Genomic DNA, 25,937 nt, shown 5'->3' on the forward strand with positions numbered 1-25,937 from the left:
GTCTCTGTCCTGGCCCTGGTGGCCTCGGGGGCTGGAGCGGGCGGCCCTGGGCACCCGGGGCAGTGGTCCTGGGGGGGCCGGAGGCGGCGGGCCGTGTGGGTGTGGGCGGGAGCCGCGCTGTTTGTGGGGACCAGTGCACCCCACCCCCGCCCGCCTGGGGTCACGACCAGAGCGGGTGCCGCGGCCTGTGCAGGAGCGGGCTCCGGGACGCTGCGGGGATGCCGGCTTCACAGGGGTCCCTCCCTCGTGGCCACTCAGGGCTAAACCGGGGTGTCCTGTTCACAGTCCCCTGGACGCCCGTTGCACGCCCGCCCCGCACGGCCCACGGCATAGCTGGCCCGCCTCCTGCCCGCTCTGCGGGGAAAGCACGGTGGACGGTGACCGCTGAGGGGGCTCCTGGGGACACGCCTTGGCGTTGCCACACTCAGGGTCTGCAGGACAGGACTGCGGGTTGGGAGCCGCCGTCCTGCGGGGCTGGGGTCCCAGCCGAGCACCTGCCACTGGCGCCCGTCCTCCCAGATCTCCTCCCAGATCTCCGCACACGTCCGGAGCGCGGGGTTTGCCTCTGCGCTCAACTCTGGGACGTTCTCAGCCTGTCTTCAGGCGTTTGCCTTCATTCCTTTTCCCTGAGGGACCCGCGTGGTGGGGAAAACGGGGGCACGCGGGGATGTGCGGGGGCGACGGACCAGGAACCGAGGAGGAAGCACTGCCCATGTCCCCAGAGGTGTCCCCGGCAGCTGCATGACGGGTGGGCCCACGTCACACGTCACAGATGGAAGATGGGGCCGAATCCCAGAAGGAGCCGCACATGCAACGGTCAGCTCTTCGAACACATTAATAGAATGGACCAAAGTGTGCTGGACAGACGGACGCAGGGAGGCAGCCCCGAGGTCACACGCCGGAAATCCCGGAGAGGACAGCCACCTGCCCAAACCCACGGAGGCGCGGCTGCTGAGCAGCTCTAGGACCTGACCTCGAGCGTGCGCTTCCTCCAGAGTCCCAGACGGAGGTGGTTCCCAGCGGAGTCTCGGCAAATACTTGGAGACGGAACTAATTCCGCGGACCTGGGGGGGACGGGGGGGACGGAGGGCGCCCTCCCAACGCAGCTCACGGGCCGACGCGGAGTCCAAATCCCTGAAGGAAAGAGCACCGACTAGAATCCTCTTGAAGCCTGTTCGCAGGTGGAGTGACCGGCCCTACGAAGCCAGTGCAGCTGCTGCGGGGACGGACCGCGGGGACACCTGGGGGGTCGTGTCCCCCGGGAGCAGGGACGGGGTGAGGGGCACCTGGGAGGTCACGGGACACGGGGACCAGGGCCTCTCCAGGTCCCAGCCCGTCTGTGCAAGCCCGTCTGCTGAAGGCTTTCTTCAGAAACCTGGAAACCCTCTGGCTGTGTCGGTTAGAGACGTGGGCACTAGGAAGTGGCCGGACGGGACCCTTCGGAGGGCGGGCCGGGCTCTGCTGGCGCTGGCGCTGCCTGCGGGAGGCTCTGCAGACGGGCGGACGGACAGGACGGACACGGGGTCCTCAGGGAGGCCAGCCCGCGCTGCGACGCCCGAACCCCGACAGGAAGCCCCCCCCCGTGGGGGTGTGGGGCACCGTGGGGCTGCAGCCGGAGGGGCGTCTCCACCCTGCTGGGGGCCGGGCCGGGCGGCCTGGCAGCCCCCTCCCGGTGACCTGGGCACGCCCCCGCCCTTCCTGCACCCCCCCCCCCGGAGCACCCGCTGCACCCCAGCTGCTCTCAGCTGCGTTTGCAGAATTGATTTTCCAGCAAACACACGTGAGGGAGACCCTGGGACGAGGGCCAGTGCGGGGCCGTCCCGGAAAACATGGGGTTCCCCCGGCAGGGCTGGTGCCGGCACATGGGGGGTCCTGAGGTCGCCCAGCAGCCCCGCCTCACGGCCCAGCCGGCCGCCAGCACCCCAACCCCCGGGCGCCCACCCCAGAGCAGCCGGAGGGGCCTCCCCGTGTGTGAGCACCTGGCAATATCCCCGAGGCGCCGAGGACGGCGGCGGGGAGAGCCCTCCCTGCCCCCGCGCCTTCCCGTGCAGCCCGCGGCCCGGACACCCCAGGGCCCTTGTCCTCGCTTCTCCCCTCGCGCTCGGCCCGTGTCTCCATGTCCCATGAGCTGCCAGTTTCAGACTCTATTTCCTATTTGGGAAATTATGACAGGTGTCTTCTTGATTTGTAAGCGTTCATTACATATTAAGGAAATCAGACTTACCCACAGCGTGAGCCGTGCCTACTGCCCTCGCCTGCTGGTGTAACTGCTGCGTGCACAGCCCCACCGCCCAGCGCCCCGCGCCAGCTCGTGCTCCCCTTCACCCCGGGGCCGCGGCCCTCCCCGGGCTGTGTCTCCCGGAGCGCAGGCAGCCCGGCCCCCGCCGCCCGTCTTGGCGCAGCTGGCTGTTCCGGGGTGTCGTTGGAAAGCCCACGTGCGCAGGGCCCCCCACGTAAAGGGGGCGGCTCCCCCTCCTGGCCGCGTGTTCCTCGCCCCCTCTCCTCACCCGCCCAGGGCCCACCCGCACCTGGGGCCACAGCTCGCGGGAGCCCTGCCGGGAGCTGGTCCTGCCCCTGCTGCCCTCCTGCCGGGTCCAGGAAGGCAGGGGGGACGGGGGAGGGCACGGGCAGGGGGCCCGCAGGGGGACGTGGCCTCCATCGCACCCTGTCCTACGAGCTCCATGGCACAGGGGGCGGTCGCCGTCTGCTGGGGCACCCCCCGGGGCGCACCCCCCCGCAGCTGCCTGGGGCCCGGGAGCCGGCAGGGGAGGCCCGTTGGCAGCAGCCGCGCAGGGCCGGGGGCCAAGCTTCCAATAAAAGTGGTGAGTGTTTGAGCAAATGGAAGATCCTGGAAAAGGCGAAGGAAAAAACCCGTCCTTGGGTCCAGCCGTTGGGCCGGGGAGGACTGGGGGGTGGCGGGGGGGGGCAGCTGCCTGGACTGGCCCCAGGCCTCGGGGGACGCAGGTGCCGGCCGGCTGAGGCCCCCCCGTGGGCACTGGCTTCCTGGGGGGCCTGAGCCCCCCCGCAGGGCCCGCCCCGCCCCTCCTCCGGGCTCCCCTGCGGGGCCAGCTGTCCCCGAGGGCAGGGTGGCCGGAGGGCTGCCCCCAGGAGGCTCGCTGGGTCCCGGCCCGCCGAGCCCCTGCCCCACGTGGGCCCCGAGGCCAGACCAGGGGTGCGGGGCGCGGCCTTGGGTGGGAAGGCGCAGCCCCGAGCACTGGGCTCCTGCTGCCCCTGGAGGCGGGCTGGGCCCACCCCAGTCCAGGACACCCCAGCCCAGGGCACCCGCGAGGGGCGCCCCCCGCCAGCCGTGACTCCCAGGGGCCGCAGGGGGCGGGCGCTGCGGGAAGGGGCTGGGCGCCCACCACGGAACCACGCACGGCCCGGGCAGTCCGCAGGGGCGGGAGCTCCACTGCCGTGACCGTGCGGGCCTAGAAACTGCTAGAAACAGCGGGCAGCCGCGGGGGCCGGGAGGCCACCTGCACGTTTACGGCTCAAATTCAAGCCGCGACCCGAGGCGATGCCACAGGGAAGGCGGAGTGACCTGCGTCCCCGCGCCCCGGCCGCCTCGGCCTCCTGCCTCCCGTGCACAGCCAGCGGGCGGGAGAGCATCCCTGCTGTCACGCCGCGGGGACCCGCGGGGCCTGGGCCGAAGGAAGTCTCGGCGAGTAGGTGTCTCGGCGACCACCATGGACCACAAGGAAGCCTGCAGCGAACAAGCAGTGAGGAGGCCAAGCAACGTCCTCAGGCGCAACCAGTGGGCGCCGCGTGGGGTGGGGCGGGGGGGGGTCACCAGAGGGCGCGGCCCCGTGCATGAGGACCTGACGAGCCAAGCCACCCTCCCAGGTCTCCGTCCCACCGGCGTGTGCGGCCAACACACGCAGCCCTTCCAGCAGGCTGGAGGTTGGGCACGAGGTCACGGGCATGCAGGCCCCTGGGGGGGACGAGGTCACGGGGGTGCAGGCCCCTGAGGGGGGATGAGGTCATGGGGGTGCAGGCCCCTGGAGGGGGATGAGGTCATGGGGGTGCAGGCCCCTGGGGGGGACGAGGTCATGGTGGTGCAGGCCCTGGGGGGATGAGGTCATGGGGGTGCAGGCCCCTGGGGGGGACAAGGTCATCGGGGTGCAAGTCCCTGGGGGGGATGAGGTCATGAGGGTGCAGGCCCCTGGGAGGGGACGAGGTCATGGGGGTGCAGACCCCTGGGGGGGGACGAGGTCATGGGGGTGCAGGCCCCTGGGGGGGACGAGGTCATGGGGGTGCAAGTCCCTGGGGGGGATGAGGTCATGAGGGTGCAGGCCCCTGGGGGGGACGAGGTCATGGGGGTGCAGGCCCCTGGGGGGGACGAGGTCATGGGGGTGCAGGCCCCTGGGGGGGACGAGGTCATGGGGGTGCAGGCCCCTGCCTGGGGGACACAAGGTCACGGGCGTGCAGGCCCCTGGGGGGGCGAGGACATGGGGGCGCCGCGGCAGCAGCGGGACATGTCTGCCTTCACCATCAGGCCAAGGGCTGGAATAGAGGTTTTCCAAGTCCTGGAGACAAAGGGCGGTGAGCAGGTCAGCGTCCTGCGGGCGGGGAGGGGCGGGTCGGGGAAGGCGGCACCTGCGGGGTGGCCAAAGCACAGTCACCCCCCCCCCCGCCCCCGCACCTGCATCAGCTCGGGGGGAGCTTGGCCGAGTCACGAGAGGCAAAGACGCAGGCACGGATCACATGACTCCTCTCGCATGAGCCGTGGGGGCTGGGGCTGGGGGGCCGCCAGGAGACGGGACCTCTGAGAGCCATGGAATGTTCTGGAAGTAAATACACATGACGGTTGCACAACTTCGTGAGTAAAAACCCCTGGATGATTCCCTCTAGAAGGTGAGTTTTGTGTCATGTGAGTTGTATCTCAATGAAGCTTTTTTCTTTGTTTTAGAGAAATGCTCCCTCTACAGCCGTGTCCTCCCCCGTCTGTCCTTTGCCGGCAGCCGGGGCGCCTGCGCTGACCCGCCGCGCACCCCAACGGTGACCCTGCAGCCGGGGGCCGTTTCCCCAGAGCGCCCGGTTCCGTCTGACCCTCCGCCCATAGGGTCTGCAGGGCGGCTCCCGAGGACGTTCTGTCCCCCAGGGGACCCGCCCTGTCCAGGGGGCCGCCCAGGCCTTCGGCAGGGCCCACGCAGTGGGGGAGTCGGGGCCCCCACGCACCCCAGCTCCAGGGGAACCCTTCGTGCGGGAGCCCCCAGCTGTGCACGGAGCCCCAGGGCCTCGGGCAGGGAGCACATCTGGCGGGGACGCGGGGCTGCGGCCTGCACAGGGTGGTCCAGCCCGACACCAAGGACCAGGGAGGGACCGGGCTACTCGGGCCGCTGAGCCTCCCCATCTTCTGGCCCCTGCATGCCTGGCGGGGGCTCCCGGAAGCCACGGGGGTGGGGGGCGGTGGTGGTCCCCAGCCAGGCCCAGCTGCATCCCCCCGGGAACCCACCCCCCGCCCCCTTGGCCGCAGCTGGAGCCCGGCCCCGCCCCCGCAGGCCTGCAGCTGGAGCCCGTGGGGAGCAGGGGCGGCGGCCAGAGGCTGCGGGCGCTGCCTGATGGGGAGCAGCTGCGGCCCCGGTTCTCGCCCGGCCGAGCTGGCCGATGCGGCCCCACCCAGGACCTGCGCCCCGGCCGTGCTCCCCTCACCCCCCACCCCCTGGGCGCCCCGTGCCCAGCGGCTGCACCCTGCCCGATGGCGCCTTGGCACCCAGGGCCCCGCTTCCCCCGTGGGGCCACCGTCCTGCACCTGCTGGGATCCAGTCCGGGGCGCCCCTCGGGGCGCAGGTGGGGTCCGGTACCCGCACAGGCCGCGCCACAGCACAGCCGCCTCCCACGGCAGAGCCGGGGTCAGAACCCGCTCCCCGCGAGCCGACTGGTCCTTGCAGCCGGGCACGAACCCTTGGGGGGCCCTGGTAGGGCAGCTTCATCCCATCCTCAGAGCTGGGACCCCCTGGGCGCCCCGCCTGGGCTCGAGCCGCGTCTCGGGGGTCTTTGCCACGCCCGGCCAGGGGCCTGCGGCGACACACGTCCTTGCAGCCCTGCTGCTCACGGGCTCGTCCTCTGCCCCGTGGGGACCACGACAGTGCAAACGGGAAGGCGGCCGTGGAGAAGGTGGCCCAGGGCCGGCCGGCGCCTTCCCGCGGCCCCGAAGGCCCTCCGGGGACCCCACGGCCCTCGCAGGTGCTCGCTGCTGAGAAGTGACCGGCTGCCCACTTCCCTGCGCTTACTGGCATCGGAGTTTCTTGCTGGGTTTCAGGGTCCGGCTGGGGCAGCCTCCGAGGTCCCACCTCCCACTCGTGCCAATGATCGTGTCCATATTTTATTTTATTTTATTTTATTTTTTAATTTTTATTTATTTATGATAGTCACACAGAGAGAGAGAGAGGCAGAGACACAGGCAGCGGGAGAAGCAGGCTCCATGCACCGGGAGCCCGACGTGGGACTCGATCCCGGGTCTCCAGGATCGCGCCCCAGGCCCAAGGCAGGCGCCAAACCGCTGCGCCACCCGGGGATCCCCGTGTCCATATTTTAGAACGTTCGCATCACTTGATTTCCTTACTAGGTCGGCCGGAACCTCCAAGAGAACGGTGACCAGTAACGGCGGCGGCAGGAATCCCCAGTCGCAGCGGCGCGGCTGCAGCTCCGAGTTTCCCGGGCACGACGGTCTGGGCCAGGCCGTGTGCAGTTTTTGTTTCCTTTTCTATTTACTCTCGTACAGCTAAGGGTGAGGATTCGCCGCCCTCCGCCGTCGGTCGTGCAGCGGCCGCCGGGACAGGTCGTCATGCAGGCTGGTCACCGACGCGGCCGCGGCCAGCTGAACTTCCGCAGGTCACGGGCAATATACTGACTCGGTTCTCAGTTTTCTGTGCAACTTTGGCGACGAGCTCCTCGAAGTCCATCGTCGAGCTCCGCGAAGCCTGGCCCCGACCCCGAGGTCACAGCGCCTGGTCCTGCACATACTTTACTGGATTCTTTTTGCTATTCTTTTATTTAGACTTTTTTTCTCATCTTTGTTTATAAGTGGTATTTGTCCGTACTCCTTTTTTTTTCTTCTTTTTGCTACATCAGGTTTTTGTATTATTAAATTATGCTGGTTTTAGGAGATGAATTACAGTTTTCCACTTTTTATGTCGTGGAAAAGTGAAAACAACACAGGACGGACTATTCCTCCGACTTACAGCACAGTCAGCTGCGGGCGACTGCCTGCATTCCTTCATTTTTAATCACCTTTCCAGTGTCTCGTGTTCCTCTGTCCATGTTTTCTGCTATTTTAGGTTATTTTGGTAACTGGCACTCACCAGTAAGTTACCTGCTGGCTGCGGGGTTCCCCGTGGCTGCCCCAGATTCGCTGCTCGTGCCGCGGCATCTCCCGCCGTCTCCCCGGCTCCAAAATTCAACGCGCACGAATCCTACCTAGAGGCTGCCACTCCTCAATGAGGCCTCAGGGCTCTATCAAGACCGGGGGCTCTATTTTATTTTCTATTAGGAAAAACACCGTCATCTCTCCTTTTTACTTGTATTCCACCTAATCTCTGGTTTTTCTTTTCATAATTCCCTTTCTGCTTTTTAAGACGTATTTTATTGCTGTCATTCTAATTTCCTAAAATGGGCACGAAATCCCTCGCTCTCATTCCTTCCTCTGAGCATCTGAGCGTTGCGTCAGTTGAGCCTCTGGGCTGTGCTAAGACGTGTTTACATTTTCATGCTTTCCGGAGACCTCGCGTGTTCAGACTCAATTTCCTGTCTTATCTGAGGGCTACCTCGGAATGTGTTTCTTGGTTTCCGAGTCGTTGAAATGTGTGTGACTTTTTCGTTTATTTCAAATTCCGTTGGACTGCCATAGGGCCATTGCCACTGGTCTACTTTGTCACTCATCAAGGTTGCCCCTGCGTGCAAGCACGTACTGCCATGGCCGTGGGGAAGGGACCGGTGTTCCCTCCGTGTCCGTGCACGCCGGGTGTGTTTCACCAGACCTAACAACGAGGAGACCCAGTGAGAGCTCCTGCGTCTGCATCCCTCAATCCCTGGGTTGCCTCCCGCGGTGGCTTTCTGTGTTTAGTTCCCACGTTGGGCGGTACGTAGAGGTTGATGACTCACATCTCCGTCACTCCCAGCACAGACACGGATCGCTGCGCGCCCGACTCTGTGCTCAAGCTCCCGTCGCCTCAGCGCTATCGGGACGTCGATCTTGTCCCCTGTTCTGACTCGCGCCCAGCGTTCCGGTCTGTTTCTGGTGATCCCCTCGAACGGGGCATACGGGGGACACCCGCACTAACGCTTCCGTGCTCCCATAACTGGTTCTGGGCTAGTGGAAGATGCCGGGCGGGTCCCTCTCTCTCCATGACCCGTGGATGACATCGCACTGTCCTCGGCTTCCAACACGGCAGATGAGAACTCCAGGCCTTGCTGAGGTTTCCTGTCTCGAAGCAACATGCTCTTTCTGTCGGCAAGGGCCTAACGCTCCCCACCCTGGCGCCCCACCCACCCACAAGGCTTCAGGGTTTCATGGGTTTGTGAGGGTACGGGGAAGGGTGCGGGGAAGGACAGACAGAGGCTCCAGTGAACAGCGTGGGCGACGGCGACCCGAGGCCTCTGACCCCCTGTTGTGCCCTCAAGGCCTCCTGAGGTCTCGGTCAATGATGTGTTACTGGATGGAACACAGCCCCCCACATGCGTGCACGTTTGCCCCTGGCTGCTTTCGCAGAGTAACAGCAGAGGCGAGAGGGGAGACGGGGCCCCCGAGGTGAAGTGACCTCCCTGGCCTCTGTGACCACAGAGCGCGGGCCTCCTTCCCGTGCTGGGTACCAGAGGGCCTCCTGGATGGAGGCGAGTGGGGCAGCCGGAGAGGGGGCCTCCCAAGGGGCAGGGGCGCCAGGAGCTCCGCCCACCTGCCGTCTTCCACAGGACCCCAAGTCAGATCACCCTCCACACGGTGTGGACAGCAGGCCGCCTCCCCTGGCCCACACCGTGCCAGGCCCCGCTAAATCCAGGGACTGCCCCCCTCCCCCGGAGAGCTGACCCCAGGGCTGGCTGGGACACGTACCACCTCCCACTCCCCGGGGCCTGACCATGACGTCTAGGGCATCAGGTGCTCGGATGGCCAACCCCTCCCCCACGAGGTGGTACCCCCCAGGGAAGGGAGAAGGGAGACAGGACAGGGTTGCCTGCGGAGAAACCCCCCGCGGCATGGCCTTGCTCACGGCGATCAGGGCTGGGACATCAAGGGGTGCAGTTTGCAGGCCTGTGCCTGGCCGGGGGTCGCCCCGCAGGGATGGGCCTCAGGGACACATCGACCCGGCCTTTGTAGTGTTGACAACAGGCGTGACCCCTGGCCTGGCCCCTGGGGACACCTCCTCCCACAGGAGTCCTGCCCAGCCCAGCTCCAGGAAAGAGGATCCGCAGACACACAAACGTGGGACACTGGCTCGTGACCGGTGCCCTCAGACCACAGGCCCCTGTCCCCTCTCTCTTTCAGGCTTTGGTCCTGTTTTCAAATCATCGGCAACAAGGCTTCCCGTGCTTTTAGCATCTCCTTTGGAAGCCCCAGCAGGTGGGGAACAGACGCCTCAGGAAGTGCAGTGTGGGTACGGCAGCGCCTGCAGGGCCTCCTGCTGGCCCGTCTCCCCCCTCCCAGCACCCGCAGGGTGTGCTGGCCTCCCCCTCCCCATCGTCCCCCTCCCAGCACCCACAGGGTATCCTGGCCTCCCCCTGCCCATCCCCCGCCTCACTTCCAAGTGGGCTTTCCAGGATCTGAATAGGAGGGCCCTGAAGCAGGGTCTGCACATGCACAAACCCAGGGTGCCCTCTCAAATCTGGGGTGCACGACCTCATGAGCGGAGCCCCCGGGAGATGGTGGAGGACCAGGGCTCCCACAGGCGGGGGTGCAGCAGGCTCCAGGAAGTGGTGCAGGCACCTGGGAGGCTGAGGCAGTGGGCTCTGGGTGCTGGTGGGCGAGGGCCCCCCAGGTCGGCCTGGCTCGGGGTGGTCTATAGGGGCGCCCTCGGGGGCCAGGGGCTCAGTGCGGCCGCCTGCAGGGGAGCCCCCGACCCAGGGCAGTGGGGTCCTCCCTTAGCGACAGGCCAGCCCAGCTCCCGCAGGACAGCCAGACCCGGGAGGGAATGAAAGAGGACGCAGAGGTGGGCGGCCTGCACCCCCCTGTGCTGAGCCGCGGGGAGGCGGTGGTGAGGGGTAGGGGTGCCGGAGGAGGGGGTGCGGGAGGAGGGGGGCTGCTCCGCCCCGACCACCCCCCACCCCCCCGCCCAGTGGGCCCGGCCGCGGCCGCGAGCAAGCGCTGACCCACATTTGCACCGCGCCGGGCGGAAAGTAGGCCACGGGAGGCTGAGGGAGGCTGAGCCAGGCCGCGGCTCACAGTTTCCGGGCGGGGCGGGCCGCAGGGGGGCGGGGGGCGGGGGGGGGGGGCTCCCCGCGCAGGAGGAGCAGGGCCTGCGGGAAGCGCTGCGCGGGCCTGGGCTGCTCCCGCTGCGGGGCTCCCTGGGGCCGCGCGACCCGAGGGCACCCCTCCGCCCACCACCCCGACACCCCCGGCCCTGGGTGCCCCGGCCGCCGGCTGCGTGAGGGAGGGGGAGGCGCGGCGGGTGGGCGGCAGCCTGGCCGCCGCGCCCCTGACTCAGAGCCTGGCCGCAGCTCCAGCCCGGGCGCCCGCGGGTCACGGGGCGGGTGACGTCAGCGGGAGCCCCGCGGGCGGGGAAACTGAGGCCGGGGGGCGTGGCCGCCCAGGGTCGGGCCGCGGGGAGCCAGGGAGGGGCCCGCTGAGAACCTGCCCGCCCCCTGCCCCCCCCCCCGCCCCTCACCCCCCCACCCCCGCACTGGGCTCCGCTGGCCCCTGGGAGCCTGGGGCCGGGAAGGGGACCCCCGCGGTGCGAGGTCCGGGGCGGGGGGGCGGGGCTGTGCCGAGCGGCCCCCCAGCGCCTCCCCCGCGCGCCCCGATCCACGCCCCGAGTCGCCCCGTGCGGCCTGGGGGCTCCCGCCGCCCCGACAGTCCCTGCGGCCTTCGGGGCCCGCCCCGCCCGGGGTCCCGGGAGAGGAGGCCCCTCGTGTGCGTGTGCGTGTGCGTGTGCGTGTGCGCCCCGGGCCGCCGGCCTCTCCCGCCCACCGGGTGGCACGTCCACGGCCGCGGGGCTCCCTGACCCGGGGTCAGGACCGGGCCTCCCGAGCTCCGCAGCCACCGCCCTCGGGGTGTGGGGCCCCTTCCCTCCCGCGGCCCCGGGGCCCCGGAACCACCTCCACGCAGCCCCCCGGGGACCAGCCGCCGCGCCGGGAGGAGCGCAGGCCGCGCAGGTCACGCCCAGCCATGCACGGCCACGCGGGCGACACAGGCCACGCAGGACACGCAGGTGAGCGCAGGCCACGGACAGGTCACGCTAGGCGCCGGCCCAGCCCCGGCCCCCAGCGCCGCCCGGCCGCCTCCCACGCTCCGTGGGCCGCGGGGCCGCTCTGCTGTGCTCGTCCGAGCGCGGGCGGCCGGTGGGGTGGGGGGTCCAGCAGGCGGGGTGGAGCGGGCTCCGGAGGCTTGCGGGTCTCCCAGCACGGCCGGCACTGGGGCCGCCCCCCGCCCCCCCACCCCCGCACTGGGGCCCCCCCGCTGCTGCTGCAGAGCCCAATGTCGCCCCCCCCCCGCGGCTCTCAGGGGACTTGCCTCTGTGTCCTGAGGCCCTTGGGTCCCGCGGTCACAGGGTCGGCAGGGGCCGCACTGCCCACCCCCCGCTCTGCCTGCAGGCGAGGCCCGGGGACCCCCACCCGGAGCATCTGCTGACTACGGGTTGGGGCCCCTCCCCGCAATCCCTGCGGCCCCGTTGGCCGCAGCAGCCGCGGGTCCAGGAGGCTCCCCGGGCCCCCTGCACGTGGGCGTGGACTGGGCCCGGCCCCTCCGTGGTCCTGCCCCCCTGGGGCTCCCGTCCTGCCACCTGCCAGGTCCTCTTGCAAGCGTCGTCGCCCGTGGCCTACTTTCTGATGAAAGCTGAACAATTAAAATAATCCGATGTGGCAATTCTGGAAGTCGCGCTCCACCCAGATGCGGCGAGTGGCGGCATCCAGTGCCACACAGCGGGGCGCCCTGCTGTGCGGACCCTGGGCCTCCCCCTCCCGCAGGAGCGCCCCCGCGGCGTTGGCTCGGCCCTCTAGGCCCTGGGACTACGGTGGCGGCGTGTCCCACGTGTGCACTTCCCTTCCAGGTTTTGGGTTCCGGCAGGTGCGCCCACTGTTACCACGGCCTCGGGCAACCGCAACTTCACGAAGTGTGGGGAGTTTCCAGCTGTCACCTAGGGCCAAGGCTTGTCCCCTGGGTCAGCTCTGCCTCAGGCAAGTGCAGAGGGTCACGGGTGGAGTCTTCCCAGAAACCACCCCACACCTCATAGGAACGCTGTTAGGAAAGGGCCCCATCCAGAGCTGACGGGCGGGTGGTTGGCCCCAGGGCACGGGCTGCTCATCCCCAGGCTAGGACAGGGCAAGGCATGGGGACGGCTCAGGCCACTCCCCGCAACAGGCGAAGACACGGGGAAAGTGGGTCCCAGTGCCCCGCTGGCGTAGCCACCGTGGACAACAGGGTGGAGGCTCCTTGAAATATCAAGTGCAGAGCCACCACGCGTGGGTGGACAACCCCAAAGATGGCAATGCAGGTGCTCAAAGGGATGTCTGCACACCCGTGTTCACGGCAGCACGACTGACAGCTCGAGGGTGAAGCCACCGGGTGTCCGTGGGCGGTGCGCGCGTGCAGCGTGGCCTTAGCCTGGGATGGGACGACGTCCTGCCCCCGCCCTCCGCATGGTGAGCCCCGGGGACGCTGCGCCTGCCTGGGACAGATCTGCTGGGAGGGGCGCGAACGGGCACTGCGGTTCAGACCCGCAGTGTGGGTGCGTCTGGCAGGTGGCCGTGACGACCATGCAGCAATGCCATGGGTGTCACCCCTGAGCTGCGCCCTTATAAATGGCCAACGCTATCAACACACACACCCTGTGGCTCCCTGTCCTCACCACGGTTCCGCCAATTTTCCCGGTCACAGCAAGACACGGGAGACCGTGGGTGCGTTTCCAGGGCGCTGGGAAGGGCCCGCTGCCGCTTCCGCCGCTTGGTCGCCGCCCTCGAGGGGAGCTTCTCAGGGGAGCCCCCTGCTACCCCAGGTGCACAGAGGCCACGGCCCCCAGCGGAGGTCGACCTTAGGGCCCCAAGGTCCCACCCCGCAGCTCCGCCCTGCGGCCTCCTGGGGAGAGGGGGCCTGGGCGTGTGGCTGGCGGGGTGCGGGGAGGCTGGCCCACTGGCCCCTGTCCTTGGGGGGTCACGGCAGGCCGCAAAGCCACACCAGGACCCAGGCCCCACGGGCCATCGAGGCCCCACGCAGCAGCGGTGCCCGCAGGGGTGAGGGGCGTGGGTGGGGCCAGCAGCCGGGCCTGAAGTCACCCTGGAAGCTCGCGGGCCGCGGGCCGCACCCGGCGGGGACAGCCCCCGAGGCTACGTTAGAGCTTCCCTGTGCGGCTTGACTGAAAACAGCGCCGTGACAAGACGGGGCACCACCGGCTGCGGGGGCCACCACCCGAGATGCCCCTGAGGCCGACGGGGAGGGGCTTGGCCGCGGGCGGGACGTGTGTGCCAGCCGGGCGTCTGGCGGTGGCCTGGCCGCGGGGACCGTGGGCTGGGCGGCCAGGGGAGCAGACAAAGTGGGCCTGTGCGCCCGCGGCCACCCCAGCGCCACGCCCGCGCCTGCGGAGGCCCTGAAAGAGCCCTTGTTCCAGCGGAGCTGCGGCCCAGGCACCCTCGGGCGCACCCTGGGCGGGGAGCGCGGGCTGCCGCCCACGGGCAGGGGGTGAGGACGTGGACCCCCCCCACGCCCCCGATGGGCCTCCGGACCCACGCAGCCCCGGCCGGGTGAGCCCACAAAACCCGCCCCCACACCAGGTGGAAAGGACGGCACAGCCGCCGCAGCCACCCACGGCCACCCACCACCACCCTCGGCCACCCTGCACTCCCTGCCAACGCGAGCTGGAGTGGGCACACATGGGGTGGCATCGGGACACGGGGTGCTTGCTGCAGCCATTCACAGTTGGGGGGGCCCGAAAGGGCTGGGGGCTTGGGTGTAGACAGCAGTGCTCTGTACTGGGGCATGGGGGGTCTACAGAGGGCACAGGGGTACAGGGAGGGAGGGGGTGCAGGGAGGTGGGGTGCAGATGGGGAAGTGGAGGTGCAGGGAGGGAGGTGGGGGTGCAGACAGGGAGGGGATCCAGGGAGGTGGGCGTACAGGCAGGGAGCAGGTGCAGGGAGGTGGGGGTGCAGTGAGGTGGGCATACAGGCAGGGAGCGGGTGCAGGGAGGTGGGGGTGCAGACAGGGAGGGGGTGCAGGGGAGGTGGAGGTGCAGGGAGGTGGGGGTGCGGAGGCCTGAGTGGCAGCCACAACCTGAGCCCTGAGAACTGACTGGGCAAGAAGTGACCTGGAGGGACCCGGGAATTCGGAACCAAGCTAGCACCCCGCGTGAACTATCCTGCCTGCGCAGCCCCTCGGCCGCCTGCGGGGCGCCCCCCGCCCCCGCCCCGAGCGCCTGGGGGTTCTCACCCGCGGCTAGCGCACCGATGGCTCCCGTTGGCAAGGGGCGCTGCCCAAACAGGACGAACGCTCTGTCTACGGAAACGTGCTTCTGAAAGCAGAGGTGGCAAGACCCTGCACCCTGGTTTCCAGGGCAAGAGCGGGGAGCAGGGGATCCGCAGCTGAGCCGACCCCTCCTGGCCACGGGGCCCTGCCCCCACCTCTGCACCTGTCGAGTGCCCTCGGCCGTGCTCCCCTGGCAGCCCGTCGCCCGGGCACCCTGGAGTCCAGGGGCTTCCCACGTGGGTGTGGGGCTGCCGGGACAGGAGAACCCCGTAAAATGGGCAAGCCTGAGGCCACCACCGCCGCCACCGGACTGTGCGCCACCTGGACGCGGCCCCAGGCCCATCTCCTGCTTTGTGTCCGCGGAAAGGGGCCACGGCGTGTCAGGGAGAGCGGGCGCAGGTGCCCGGCGTCCCCCCACAACGCCAGGCAGACCGAGGGCAGGGACGTGGAACCAGGCCGCTCTCTCGCTCGCGCAGCCTTTCTCTTTGAAAAATATAGTTGGTTTCCGTGAAACGCGCTGTTTACATTAACGCGTTTTCATCCGTGAGCAACTTACTACGCCTTCTGCCTTCTGAGCGTTTCTGTTGTGGTTTCAAATAAGGGAGGTTTGGGCGGCTCTAACCCACACGCAGCAAGCTCGTGGGGCTCCTGTGGACTTGGAACAGGGGGGTCCCCGAAAGCAGAGTTTGAAAGCCCTGACTTAGGACCTGTGTGCAGCCTGCTTTCCGTGAACCGCGGCTTAGGTCATTTGTTTGCATTCTATTCGCGTCGGTTCTATTTATTCCGCCGCCGCCACTGGAATGTCAGGCGCGGCCAGAACTCCCAGGCTCTCTGCTTAGCTTGAGGCCTCTGGCGCTTCGGCCCGGCTCCCCGCTCCCAGGCCCGACCCGGGTTCTGGAAGCGTCTTCCCGACGGCGCAGCGAGGGCCGTCGCCAGCCCGGCCTCCTCCTGCGCGCGCTGCCCCCCGCGGCCGCCTGTGCCCAAGGGCCTGCGGCTCCCCGAGGCCCCGGGAGGCCCCGGCCCCCCGCGTGGACGGCGGCTCCTGCGCCCCGTGGGCCGCGCGGCCGACAGCCGGGCCTGCCGGGGAGCCCCGCGACCCGGGCGTGCCCCACGGGGCGAGCGAGCGGGACCCACGTCTGGGCAGGAACGCGGCCCTCGGGGCCCACCGTGGCGGGGCGGACCCCGGCGCTCCCGGCCCTCCCGCCTCCGCCCGACCGCGGGGCCAGCACCTCCAGGGAGACACGGGGGGGGGGGGGGGCCGGGAGAGCCCGAGGGCGGGGACGCGGGAGGGGAAGACAAAGAAAGGGGTGCGGCAAGTGGCAGGCGCCCGAGGGAGGAGCGTGACCTCAGCGCCAGAGACGCATCTGCTCGGCGGCGCCGGAGCCAGAGCGAGGCGCGCAGCCCCGGGAGCCCCCGCCCTGCCTCCCCGGCCCGCGCTCTCCGCGGCCGCCCGTCCGTGCGTCCCGGGCCCTGGGCCGGCCGGTGCTCTGCGCCCCGCGGGGACCCTCCGCGGCCCGGCCGCCAGCCCTCCCGCCGCCGCTGCTCGGTGAGTGCCGCGCCCGTCCCCGCACCGAGGGGGGAGGCCTGCGCTCGCGCCGGGCACCCCCCCGCCCAGGCTCCCGGACCCGAGGGCAGCGCCGAGCTGCGGCCCCGGGGTGCGCCCGGGCACGGCTCCCACACGAGGCCGCCGCCGGGCTCCAAATCCCCGAGGGGCTTGGAATCCAGCCCGAGCCTGACCCGGCTTTGCTTTCCGGGATGGGGCTCCGCTGGGCCGAGGGGGGCAGTGAGAAGGGAGCAGGGGTGCGGGGTGCGGAGGGGCAGCGCTCCGGGCCAGCTGGTGGTGTTCTCTCCGCGATCCCAGGTCATGGGAGCCCCGGGGCAGGCCACCGCCCGCGGCAGGGCCCTGTGGGCGCTGCTCCTGACCGCGCTGGGCTCCGCCGCGGGGCGGCCGCGGGGGGCAGAGTCCGTGTGCACCGCCCGGCCCCTGGCCCGCTACAGCATCACCTTCACGGGCAAGTGGAGCCAGACGGCCTTCCCCAAGCAGTACCCCCTGTTCCGGCCGCCCGCGCAGTGGTCCTCCCTCCTGGGTAAGCCCCCGCCGCCCGCCCTGCAGGGGGACACTCTCCTGAGCTACCTCAGCGCCACAAATACCTGCGGGCACCTCCTGCTGGGCTCGGGGAATGCCCGGGGTGCGGGGGTGCTGGGGGGTGGATGCTGGTGACCCTGGGGAGGGTGTGGGGGGAGCAGGGCGGCTGTCCTCCGGCCGTGCCCTAGGGTGCAGGGGTGCAGTGGGGGTCTTGGACGCTGGTGACCCTGGGGGGGCGCAGGGAGTGGGGGGAGCAGGGCAGGTGTCCTCGGGCCATGCCCTGGGGCGCGGGGCGGGGGTGGCTGGACGCAGGTGACCCAGGGGAGGGCGGGTGCCCGGCCGCTCACCCCCGCACCCCCAGGGGCGGCGCACAGCTCCGACTACAGCCTGTGGAGGAAGAACCAGTACGTCAGCGACGGGCTGCGGGACTTCGCGGAGCGCGGCGAGGCCTGGGCCCTGATGCGGGAGATGGAGGCGGCGGCCGAGAAGCTGCAGAGCGTGCACGAGGTGTTCTCGGCGCCCGCGGTGGCCAGCGGCACCGGCCAGACGTCGGCGGAGCTCGAGGCCCACTCCCGGCACTCGCTGGTGAGCCGCGGCGGGCGGGGGGTGGGGGGGTGGGGGTGTGGCCGCCGCCACCTGCTGAGCACTGCCCCCCCCAGGTGTCCTTCGTGGTCCGCATCGTCCCCAGCCCAGACTGGTTCGTGGGCGTGGACAGCCTGGACCTGTGTGACGGGGACCGCTGGAGGGAGCAGGTGGCCGTGGACCTGTACCCCTACGACGCTGGCACGGACAGCGGCTTTACCTTCTCGTCCCCCAACTTCGCCACCATCCCGCAGGACACGGTGACCGAGGTGAGCGCCCTGCCGGCTCCGGGCCGTCCAGCAGGTGGCGCCCGGCCGGCGCGCAGCCCGTTCCCGCTGCACAGAAGCCGGGTGTGCGGCGGGTCGGGGTGCGGGGGGGGGGGGGGGTGCGGGTGGGAGTGAGGTGGGCCCCCCCGCACGAGCACCCCGCTCTGGCTGTGCCGACACCCCGCTCTCCCCACAGATAACCTCCTCCTCTCCCAGCCACCCGGCAAACTCCTTCTACTACCCCCGGCTGAAATCCCTGCCCCCCATCGCCAGAGTGACCCTGGTGCGGCTCCGGCAGCACCCCCGGACCTTCGTCCTGCCCGCCCCGGACCCAGTGGGCGGGGGCAATGAGATCCTGGACAGCCTCTCAGGTGAGCCCAGGCCCACCCCGCTGGCGGGAGCACCTGCGGGGGGCACCTGCGGGAGCACCTGCGGGGAGGACCTGCGGGAGCACCTGCGGGGAGGACCTGCGGGAGCACGTAGGGGAGCACCCGTGGGAACACCTGCAGGGAGCACCTGCGGGAGCACTTCAGGGGAACACCCGGGGAGCACCTGGGGGAGCACCTCCGGGAGGATCTGCGGGAGCCTGGCCCGACTCCCGTGAGCCTGGGGCCCGCGCGGATTCCTGGGAGGCCCTGGCGTCCCGCTAGCTGCGCGGGGGTAGAGACACCACTCAGGGTCGCGGGGCCCACGGGGGCCGTGACAGGGCGGCTGCGGACTGCCCCGCACGCGGAGGCCCTCACGTCACCCTTAGAGGAATCCTCAATGGCGAGCGGCCACCGCGCGGAGACAGAACGACCTGGGGGGGCCGGTGTGACGTGACGCGGCGCAGCGGGGGGGGAGGGGCAGGCGGCTGGTGGCGTCACGCGGGGACGGGCCGTGCCACGGGCTGCGCGCTCAGTAGGCTGTCGCGCATCCAGGGGCTCCACGCGCTCAGCACGAGGCGCGGTCCCGCGGGCGCCGAGCGTGGCGCAGGGCACGGGGCCCCTGGGGGCTGGGGCTCGGGACCGAGCCGCTCCTCTTGCCCGGCGTCCCCGGCGTCCCCGGCGTCCCCGGCGTGGAGGCGCCGGCTCGGGAGCCCCGCCCGGAGGGCCTCGTGGCCGAGCTCGCCGACGGCTGTGTCCCGCCCCCAGGCCCCGAGACGCCGCTGGACTGCGAGGTGTCGCTGTGGTCGCCCTGGGGGCTGTGCGGGGGTCCGTGCGGGCAGCTGGGGGCCAAGAGCAGGACGCGCTACGTGCGCGTGCAACCCGCCAACCAGGGCGCCGCGTGCCCGGAGCTGCAGGAGGACGCCGACTGCGTCCCCGACAACTGCGTCTGACGCCCCCGCGGCTTCGGCCCCGCCCGCCCGGCGCCTCCTCCCAGAAGCTTCCCTCCGGGCGGGGTCCGGCTCCGCTCCCCGGGGGGCTCGGCCCAGCGCATCCCCGCGGCCCCTGCTCGGAGCCGAGGCGCACGGACGCCCGGCACGCGGTGCCCCAGGGCCGCCTGCGGAGAGCCCGAGCGGACCTGCCCCCGCGCCCCGGGCGACTCGCCCACAGCCCCGCCCGCCCTCGGGCCCAGACCCCCCCCCCGGGGCGCGGAGAGGGGCGGACGCCCGCCGCCTGTGGCCGCCTCCCTACGTGAATAAAGACCGATTCCTGAGCTCGGGCCCTCGTGTCGCGTTGCCTGCGAGGGCGCTGGGCAGGGCGCGGCCGGAGGAGGGGACCCCCCCCCAGCCCAGCGGCGGCCCCCGCAGCTCGTCGGCGCCCAGCGTCCTGCGCAGGCCGCGGCCCCACCGACAGGCCCCACGGCTCCCGGGTCAGCCCCCTGGGCCCTCGTTTGAGCTCACGGTCGGGTCTTGCGCAGCAGTTCGGATCCCACGGGGGTCCCCCAGCCTCGGGCCGCGCTGGTCCCTCAGGGGACGACCAGAAGACGGGAAAGCCTCTTCCTGGGGACCCTTCCAGAACATTCTTCCTCTGCTCGGACATGTGCGGCATCAGATCCAGCAACTGTCCATCTCCCCCATCCTGTCCACTCTGCTTCCCTCTCCCCTCCCCCTCCTATCCAACACCGCCCTTCCCCCCTCCCCCTCCCTCCCCCCTCTTGGTCCTGTCCACTGTCCCCCTGATGCTCCTGCTGATTCTGAGCCACTGCGCTTCCACGCAGAGACCCCTCTCGCCTCTGCGTCTCTTTCTCAAGATCACACCTCCCCAACCCCCTTCCACTAACTGTCAGGGGCCCTCGTGGATCCCACATGCTCAGACCTGGGCCGCTAGACCGTCGCCACCCGCGGGAGCAGCCTGGGCAGGACACCGCTCCCAGCCTTGCACACACTCGGCGCCATCCCTCTGAATTTTCTCCCATCTTGTCCCCAACTCAGTCATTCTCAGCAGCCAACGTCTGCCTCTCGTACCTCAGGAAGTTCTCCTGCTTCCCCCTTTCCCCATCAAGTCCTCCTGCCCAGAAAGGATGTGCCCCACTTCCTGTTCCCAGTATCTCCCTCCATTGAGAGCCCCTCTGCTGCCGTCAGGGACTGCACGTCCCCTGCTCCGTGGCACCTGGGGACCACGCTCCTTGCTCTTTGTCCTCGCCATCTGGGCAACACCAGGCTCGACCCCCACCCCACCCCTACCGCCTGCCCTCCCCCACCCGACAGGCAGAGCTCCTTCCCCACCTCTGGATGGGGCCCCTCTGCCCCCCACCCCCCACCATTCCTCTCTCCAGAACAGATATATACCCCCGGTGGTCACCTTGACTCTAGACCTAGGGGAGGAATCAGTGTAAACAGCTGCGTGTGACCCTTTCCTCCCCCAACAGGGAGTGGATTCACAGCCAATACGTTGGGCATGTCCTGCCGAATAGATGGGGGGGTGAGGAGGGGCTCCCCTGTGAGGTGTTCTCAGACGTTCCCTGAGGATCTCTGCACCCCTCGCTGGGCACAACTGAGGTGCTCCATGATATAGCGCTTTCCAGTGGTGGGGTCCCAGCCGAGCACCCCCCACCCCAGCCGAGCACCCCCCACCCCAGCCAAGCCCCCCGGGGGAAAGGGGGGCATGCAGCGTGTAAGGAGGTCCAACCCCCTCCCATTGCCAAGCGCCCTGGGTGTGGGGGGGACCTGCAGCCTGTAAGGAGGTCTGACCCCCTCGCCTCGGCCAAGGCCCCCCACGGATGAGCCTCCCTGCATTTCAGTGGAGCACCACGCCAGGTAGACTTCCTGAGGGTCTTGTAAGCACAAAGTTCGGTCTGTGCTCCTGGACACAGCCTGCCCGTGGGGCAGCAGGCTCCCCACACACAGCCTGGGGTGCAGGGTGTGCACATGGGGACGGCGTGCGCGGCCCGGCCAAGAGACACAGACGGCAAATACCTGCTGAATGAACGAGGCACTCAGCCCACTGTGTTTGTCTTGCAAGAGTCCTCGTGCTGAGCCCCCGCACATAGGAGACCAGATGAGACCCTTCCCAGGAACTGTCACGTGCGTGTATAGGAATGACCGAGAGGTAGGAGGCAGGGAGTCCCCTGGGGGCTGAGGCAAGAAGCCGTGGGAGCCAGGCTCCGCCTGGGATGGCTCTGCTGGCCTTGGCACCCTTAGCCTGGGGCATCTGAGGCCCAAGGGGCACCGGCCCGGGGTGGGTGGGGGGCAGCAGACAGAGGGCGCTACCAGGGCACAGCCTCTCCTGCATTTGGATCCTGTCCAGAGAAGAAAACAATGATCCCCGGCAATTCCTGAAGCCCAGACCCCAGGGGCATGAGGTCTGATTACAGCAGCGATCTGAAAAACCCTTAATTAAAACTTTTGCTGGAGTCCTGAGCTGGACTCAGGATTCAAAGAATCCCCACAGGAGCAAGAACTCCCAATGAAAGTCACAATCACGTGAGAAAACCAGCATGACCGCTAAATTGGAGGAAACAGCAAACTGCGAAATCAGAACCAGAAAGCCCTTCTGGGATGATCACGAAGAGGACGCGATCAGCCATGCGGGCTGTTACCCAAACCTGCGCTCAGAACTCAGGCGGAGGGGCGCCTGCGGGGCTGCGGCGGTGAAGCATCTGCCTCCGACTCAGGTCAGCATCTCAGGGTCTGGCATCAGCCCCACGAGCCTGCTTCTCCATGTCCCTCTGCCCCTCCTCCTGGATTGTGCTCGCTCTCTCTCAAATAAATAAAAAAAAATCTTTTTAAAAAATCTCAAAAGCATACACAGAACTGAGCACGTGACTACAGAGCAACTGAAACGCTGGACTCCACACCCCAGTTAGTGACGAGGCTGTCGGCCGCTGCAGGGGCTGGAGGGTGCTGCGGGGACGCCGGATGGCTGGGCGGGGGGGGGGGCCTTGCAGCACCCAGCCCCCCTCCCTCCTTCTGGAGCATGGCGTTGGGGGGGGGGCTCCGGGGGGGTGACGAATGCCACTCTTTGGGGCCAGAACATGTACTGGCCCGAGACGCTCCAGACTCTAGAGCACAAGCCAACACGGAGGCGCCTGTGCAGAAGCCACCCCGGGTCTGACCGCGGAGGACAGCTGCCCTAGTGAGCGCGCAGCCTGCGGCCCACTTAGAAACAGCCGCGGTGTGCCGAGGCCCTGCGATCTGGGGGGGGGGGGGGGGCAGGGTTGACAGTAGACCGGTTCATGTGGCCTGCACGGAGGACGCTCACGCTTGATGCCAGAGGCTGTGGGCACTGCTGGCCCTGGTCCCCGCCCTGCTGCTGGGGGGCTGCTCCGTCAGGAAGGGGGTCACCCTCGTTGACCAGCCTGCTCTGAGCAGAGCTCTCTGGTGATCAGTGAGGATCCAAGGGCCCTACTGTGTTGGGGAGGCGGCCCCGCCCCGGGCACTGAGCGAGGGGGCTCCCTGCAGGTGAAGAGCCGAGCATCACAGTAGTGCTTTAGTGCTTTCGAGGGGAAGATAACTCCCCAGTGGCGTGGCATGGGGCCATGGGGAGGTTTTAGGAGCAGCAGGGAGGAGCGGAGGCAGATGAGGAAGAGAGTGAGAGGCCCGGGCACTCACCCCAGGGAGGGGCTGGGCCGGCGGACGCGGTGGAAACGCCAGAAGAGGATGAGGCCGATGGGAAGGCAAGAGGGAGGCTCATGGAGCCGCGCCTAATGGTCCCCAGGTGGCTCGGTCAGCCCCTTCCTGGTCCCAGCATTCAGTCCTGCATCACCGTCCCGCCGGGGCAGCCCCCCTCCTGAGGCCTGGGGCTCCGCGGTCCCCTACCGAGCGAGCTGGCCGGGGCACCCGCGCCACAACCGCAGGCCTCTCACTGGGCTAGAAAGGTGCCTGCTGGGCTCCCGGGGCCGGGGGGGCAGGACCCAGACGAAGGGCGGAGGACCCCGGGAGCCGGGCCACCGAGCTCAGCTACCGGGCAGGCCATGGGGCCTGGGCTGCGCAGTCAGAGGGCAGGGCCTGGACGGGTGACGGGTGGCCTGCCCGGCGGAGGGAGGACGGACGACACAGACCTAAGGCCACTGAAACGGCGGAGAAAGGACGGGGATCTGGCCCGCGGGCTCCCCTTGGGCGCTGCGTCTGCCCGGGCATCTGGGGCACTTCCCGGCTCGCTCGCCTGTGCCCTGACTCCGGGTGGATGCGCCAGGCCCCTGCTCCCTTCATCACCGGTGGGGAGAGCCCACTCCCTCCTCCTGCCTCCCAAACCCAGCAGAGCAAACCACTGCCGGGTCCAGGAGCAGAGGAGAGCGGGTGCCCACGTGAGCGAGCGGGTGAGCCGCCGGGAGAGGCAGAGTCGGGAGGGCAGCCCCGGTGCCCGTGCCCAGCGGCCTCCAGCTCAGCAGCCTCCAGCCTCCAGCCCGCAGCCTCCACAGGCGCACAGCTGGCCGCTCTGCAGAGGCTTCACTCCGCGTGGGGCCCTGGCGTCCCACCAAGCCACGAGCCAGCGATGAGAGCAGCACAAACCCACCCGTTAAATAAGAAAACAATTTGCTATGGAGGAAAGTCAGCAGGAAAAAGGCCCCCAGAGGCCCGTTCTTCCAAGATCATAGACACCGGAAGGGTCAAGAACGGCCTATGAAACGGGTGCGAGAGAAGCGGCCAACTGCCCGGACGGCGGGAAACAAGCGGAGCAATCTGGAAGGGACGGGCTGCAGGAGGCTAAGGTGACAGCCCCCCAGAGCCCCCCTAGAACCCCCAGAGCTCCCTAGAGCCCCCCGGAGCCCCCAGAACCACCTGTAGCCACCCGGAGCCCCCTAAAGCCCCCCAAAGCCCCCAGAGCCACCTGGAACCACCCAGAACACCTTAGAGCCCCCTAGAGCTCCTCAGAGCCCTCTAGAGGCCCTTGGAGCCCCCTAGAGCCCCCCAGAGCCCCCAGAACCACCTGGAGCCACCCAGAGCCTCCTAAAGCCCCCCAGAGCCCCCTAGAGCCTCTGGAGCTCCTGGAACCTCCTAGAGCCCCCTGAAGCCCCTCAGAACCCTCGGAGTTCCCTAGAGCCCCCCCGGAGCCTCCTAAAGCCCCCAGAACCACCTGGAGCCACCCAGAACACCCTAGAGCCCCCTAGAGCTCCTCAGAGCCCTCTAGAGGCTCTTGGAGCCCCCTAGAGCCCCCTGGAGCCCCCTAGAGCCCCCCAGAGCCCCCAGAACCACCTGGAGCCACCCAGAGCCTCCTAAAGCCCCCCAGAGCCCTCTAGAGCCCCATGGAGCCCCCTAGAGCCCCGTGGAGCCTCCCGGGGGGCGCATTGGAGATGCTGGCCGGTGAGCAGTACACAGACGGAGAGAGAATCAGCAAAAGATACAGAAGGTAAAACGAGGGGTTCTAGAACGTTTTACATAAGACGCTCCAGAGGACGCGATGGGGACCGGGAGCAGCGCTCATCCCCAAAGTGAGCTCGGAGCAAAGTGTTAGAAGCTGCCAGGACCAGGACGCACAGCATGTCCCACAGTACAGCGGGGGAACCCGCGTCCACGCGGCCCAGGGAACTGCTGAGCCGCCACCGGGGAAGCCCTTGGGGAACGCGTCAGGGAGGCCACTGAGCCCTGAGAGGAGCCTGTGGGGACGAGGGCAAGGTCTCGGGGCGGCGGAGGCGGGAGGCAGCCAGGCACCACCGACCTGCGACAGATGCAAACCTGGAGTCGGAGTCAGAGTCGGAGTCGGAGGAGTGTGAGCGCACCGCCACCGAAACAAGGAAGGCTTTCATAGCAGGAGGGCTTCGCGCAGGAGGGGCCCTGAGGGCTGCGCTGCACCTGCACCGTGGCCTCCTCCTCCTCCTCCTCCTCCTCCTCCTCCTCCTCCTCCTCCTCCTTGCCCCACCTGGAGACAGCTTCGGGGGGGATGCCTTCTGGGCCAAACAATACCCTTTCCATTGCGCTTGTGCTCAAGGACCAAGGCCTGGGGAACTGAAGGTGGGGGGACGATGGGGGGCACCTGTGAGGTGAGAATGGCCCCCAATACTACATGGGCTGCAGGGCCAGACTGATGCAATCGTGGGGGAACCTGAGGCTATGGAAGGTTTGCAACCTCCAGGGGAAAGCTCGAGGGCAAGTTGTGGTGGATTCTGGTCCTGTTCAGCTCTAAGCAGAGAGGTGGCTCCCCCCACCCCCACTCCCGACAGCCTGCAGCCCAGCACCCAGCTCGCAGGAACCAGGGCGGCAGAGGACACTGCCCTTAAGATGTTGGGGATTTGTCCTCTGCCAGCCGACTGCTGCTTCTAATAACAGAGGTGCAGACACAGAGGCAGGCACCCCTGGGGCTGCCCTGCCCCCCACTGCAAAACCGGCCCCTCCAGCTGGAGTCACTTCCAGGGAAGTTAAAAGGTGCGCACACTTTCTCCCTACTCCTGCTTTATTTTTTACTTTCTTCCTCTGTGGAAAGCTAAATATTAAAGACCAGGACATTCAAAAGCAACCGCACATATAAGGGAAATTAGAAAATGACCATGCATGCCCAGGGAGTCTCAAAAAGACCTAGGAAGACCTTAAGTTACCCTCAGGCTGATGCTCAGCGCAGAGACAGCTTCGGCAATCAAAGGGAAAAACAGCAGCGCCTGGGAGTCAGTCAGTTAAGCATCAGACTCATCTCAGCTCAGGGCTGGTCTCAGGGTCGAGAGTTCAGGCCCCTACTGGGTTCCACGCTGGTGTGGAACCTACTTAATAAAAAAAAAGGAGGAGAGGGGAGGGGAGGGGAGACATAAGCCTCGGGGGAGGGGGAGAATGATGTTCAGAGTTACCACATTACATTCAAATGTTCAGTGTTCAACAAAAATATCACAAGACACAGGAAGGTGTGGCCCACTCAAAGGGAAAAGTAAGTCAATCGGAAGTGACTCTTGAAAAAAGTCTCACGGTGAATGACCAAGACTTTTTTTTTTTTTAAGATTTTATTTATTTATTCGTGAGAGACACAGAGAGAGAGGCAGAGACCCAGGCAGAGGGAGAAGCAGGCTCCATGCAGGGAGCCCGACGTGGGACTCGATCCCGGGACTCCAGGTT

The 25,937-nt window shown here is 68.4% G+C and overlaps 1 protein-coding gene and 1 long non-coding RNA gene across 4 annotated transcripts; both read left to right on the forward strand.

Moving 5' to 3' along the window:
- Nucleotides 1–4,643: 4,643 nt before the first annotated feature.
- Nucleotides 4,644–7,114, forward strand: LOC140623348 (uncharacterized). Its single transcript, XR_012022987.1, has 3 exons — nucleotides 4,644–4,819; nucleotides 4,910–4,998; nucleotides 6,372–7,114. It is a non-coding gene; the product is annotated as an uncharacterized lncRNA (long non-coding RNA).
- Nucleotides 7,115–11,237: 4,123 nt separating this feature from the next.
- Nucleotides 11,238–19,149, forward strand: SPON2 (spondin 2). 3 transcript variants are annotated; one of them, XM_072809827.1, is made up of 8 exons: nucleotides 11,238–11,360; nucleotides 12,198–12,324; nucleotides 12,681–12,789; nucleotides 16,464–16,689; nucleotides 17,050–17,273; nucleotides 17,348–17,539; nucleotides 17,753–17,907; nucleotides 18,670–18,807. In XM_072809827.1, exons 3-7 carry the CDS (start codon nucleotides 12,757–12,759, stop codon nucleotides 17,885–17,887), a joined length of 810 nt encoding a protein of 269 aa, XP_072665928.1. In that variant the 5' UTR covers nucleotides 11,238–11,360; nucleotides 12,198–12,324; nucleotides 12,681–12,756; the 3' UTR covers nucleotides 17,888–17,907; nucleotides 18,670–18,807. The 3 variants fall into 3 exon arrangements, with proteins under 3 accessions (XP_072665928.1, XP_072665913.1, XP_072665921.1); XM_072809812.1 differs by lacking the exon at nucleotides 11,238–11,360 and having other exon boundaries at nucleotides 17,733–17,907; nucleotides 18,670–19,131; XM_072809820.1 differs by lacking the exons at nucleotides 11,238–11,360; nucleotides 12,198–12,324; nucleotides 12,681–12,789 and adding an exon at nucleotides 15,761–16,148 and having other exon boundaries at nucleotides 17,733–17,907; nucleotides 18,670–19,149.
- The last annotated feature ends 6,788 nt before the right edge of the window (nucleotides 19,150–25,937 follow it).

The sequence above is a fragment of the Canis lupus genome, chromosome 2 (genome assembly GCF_048164855.1).
Source record: "Canis lupus baileyi chromosome 2, mCanLup2.hap1, whole genome shotgun sequence".
In the NCBI taxonomy this organism is placed as follows: domain Eukaryota; kingdom Metazoa; phylum Chordata; class Mammalia; order Carnivora; family Canidae; genus Canis; species Canis lupus.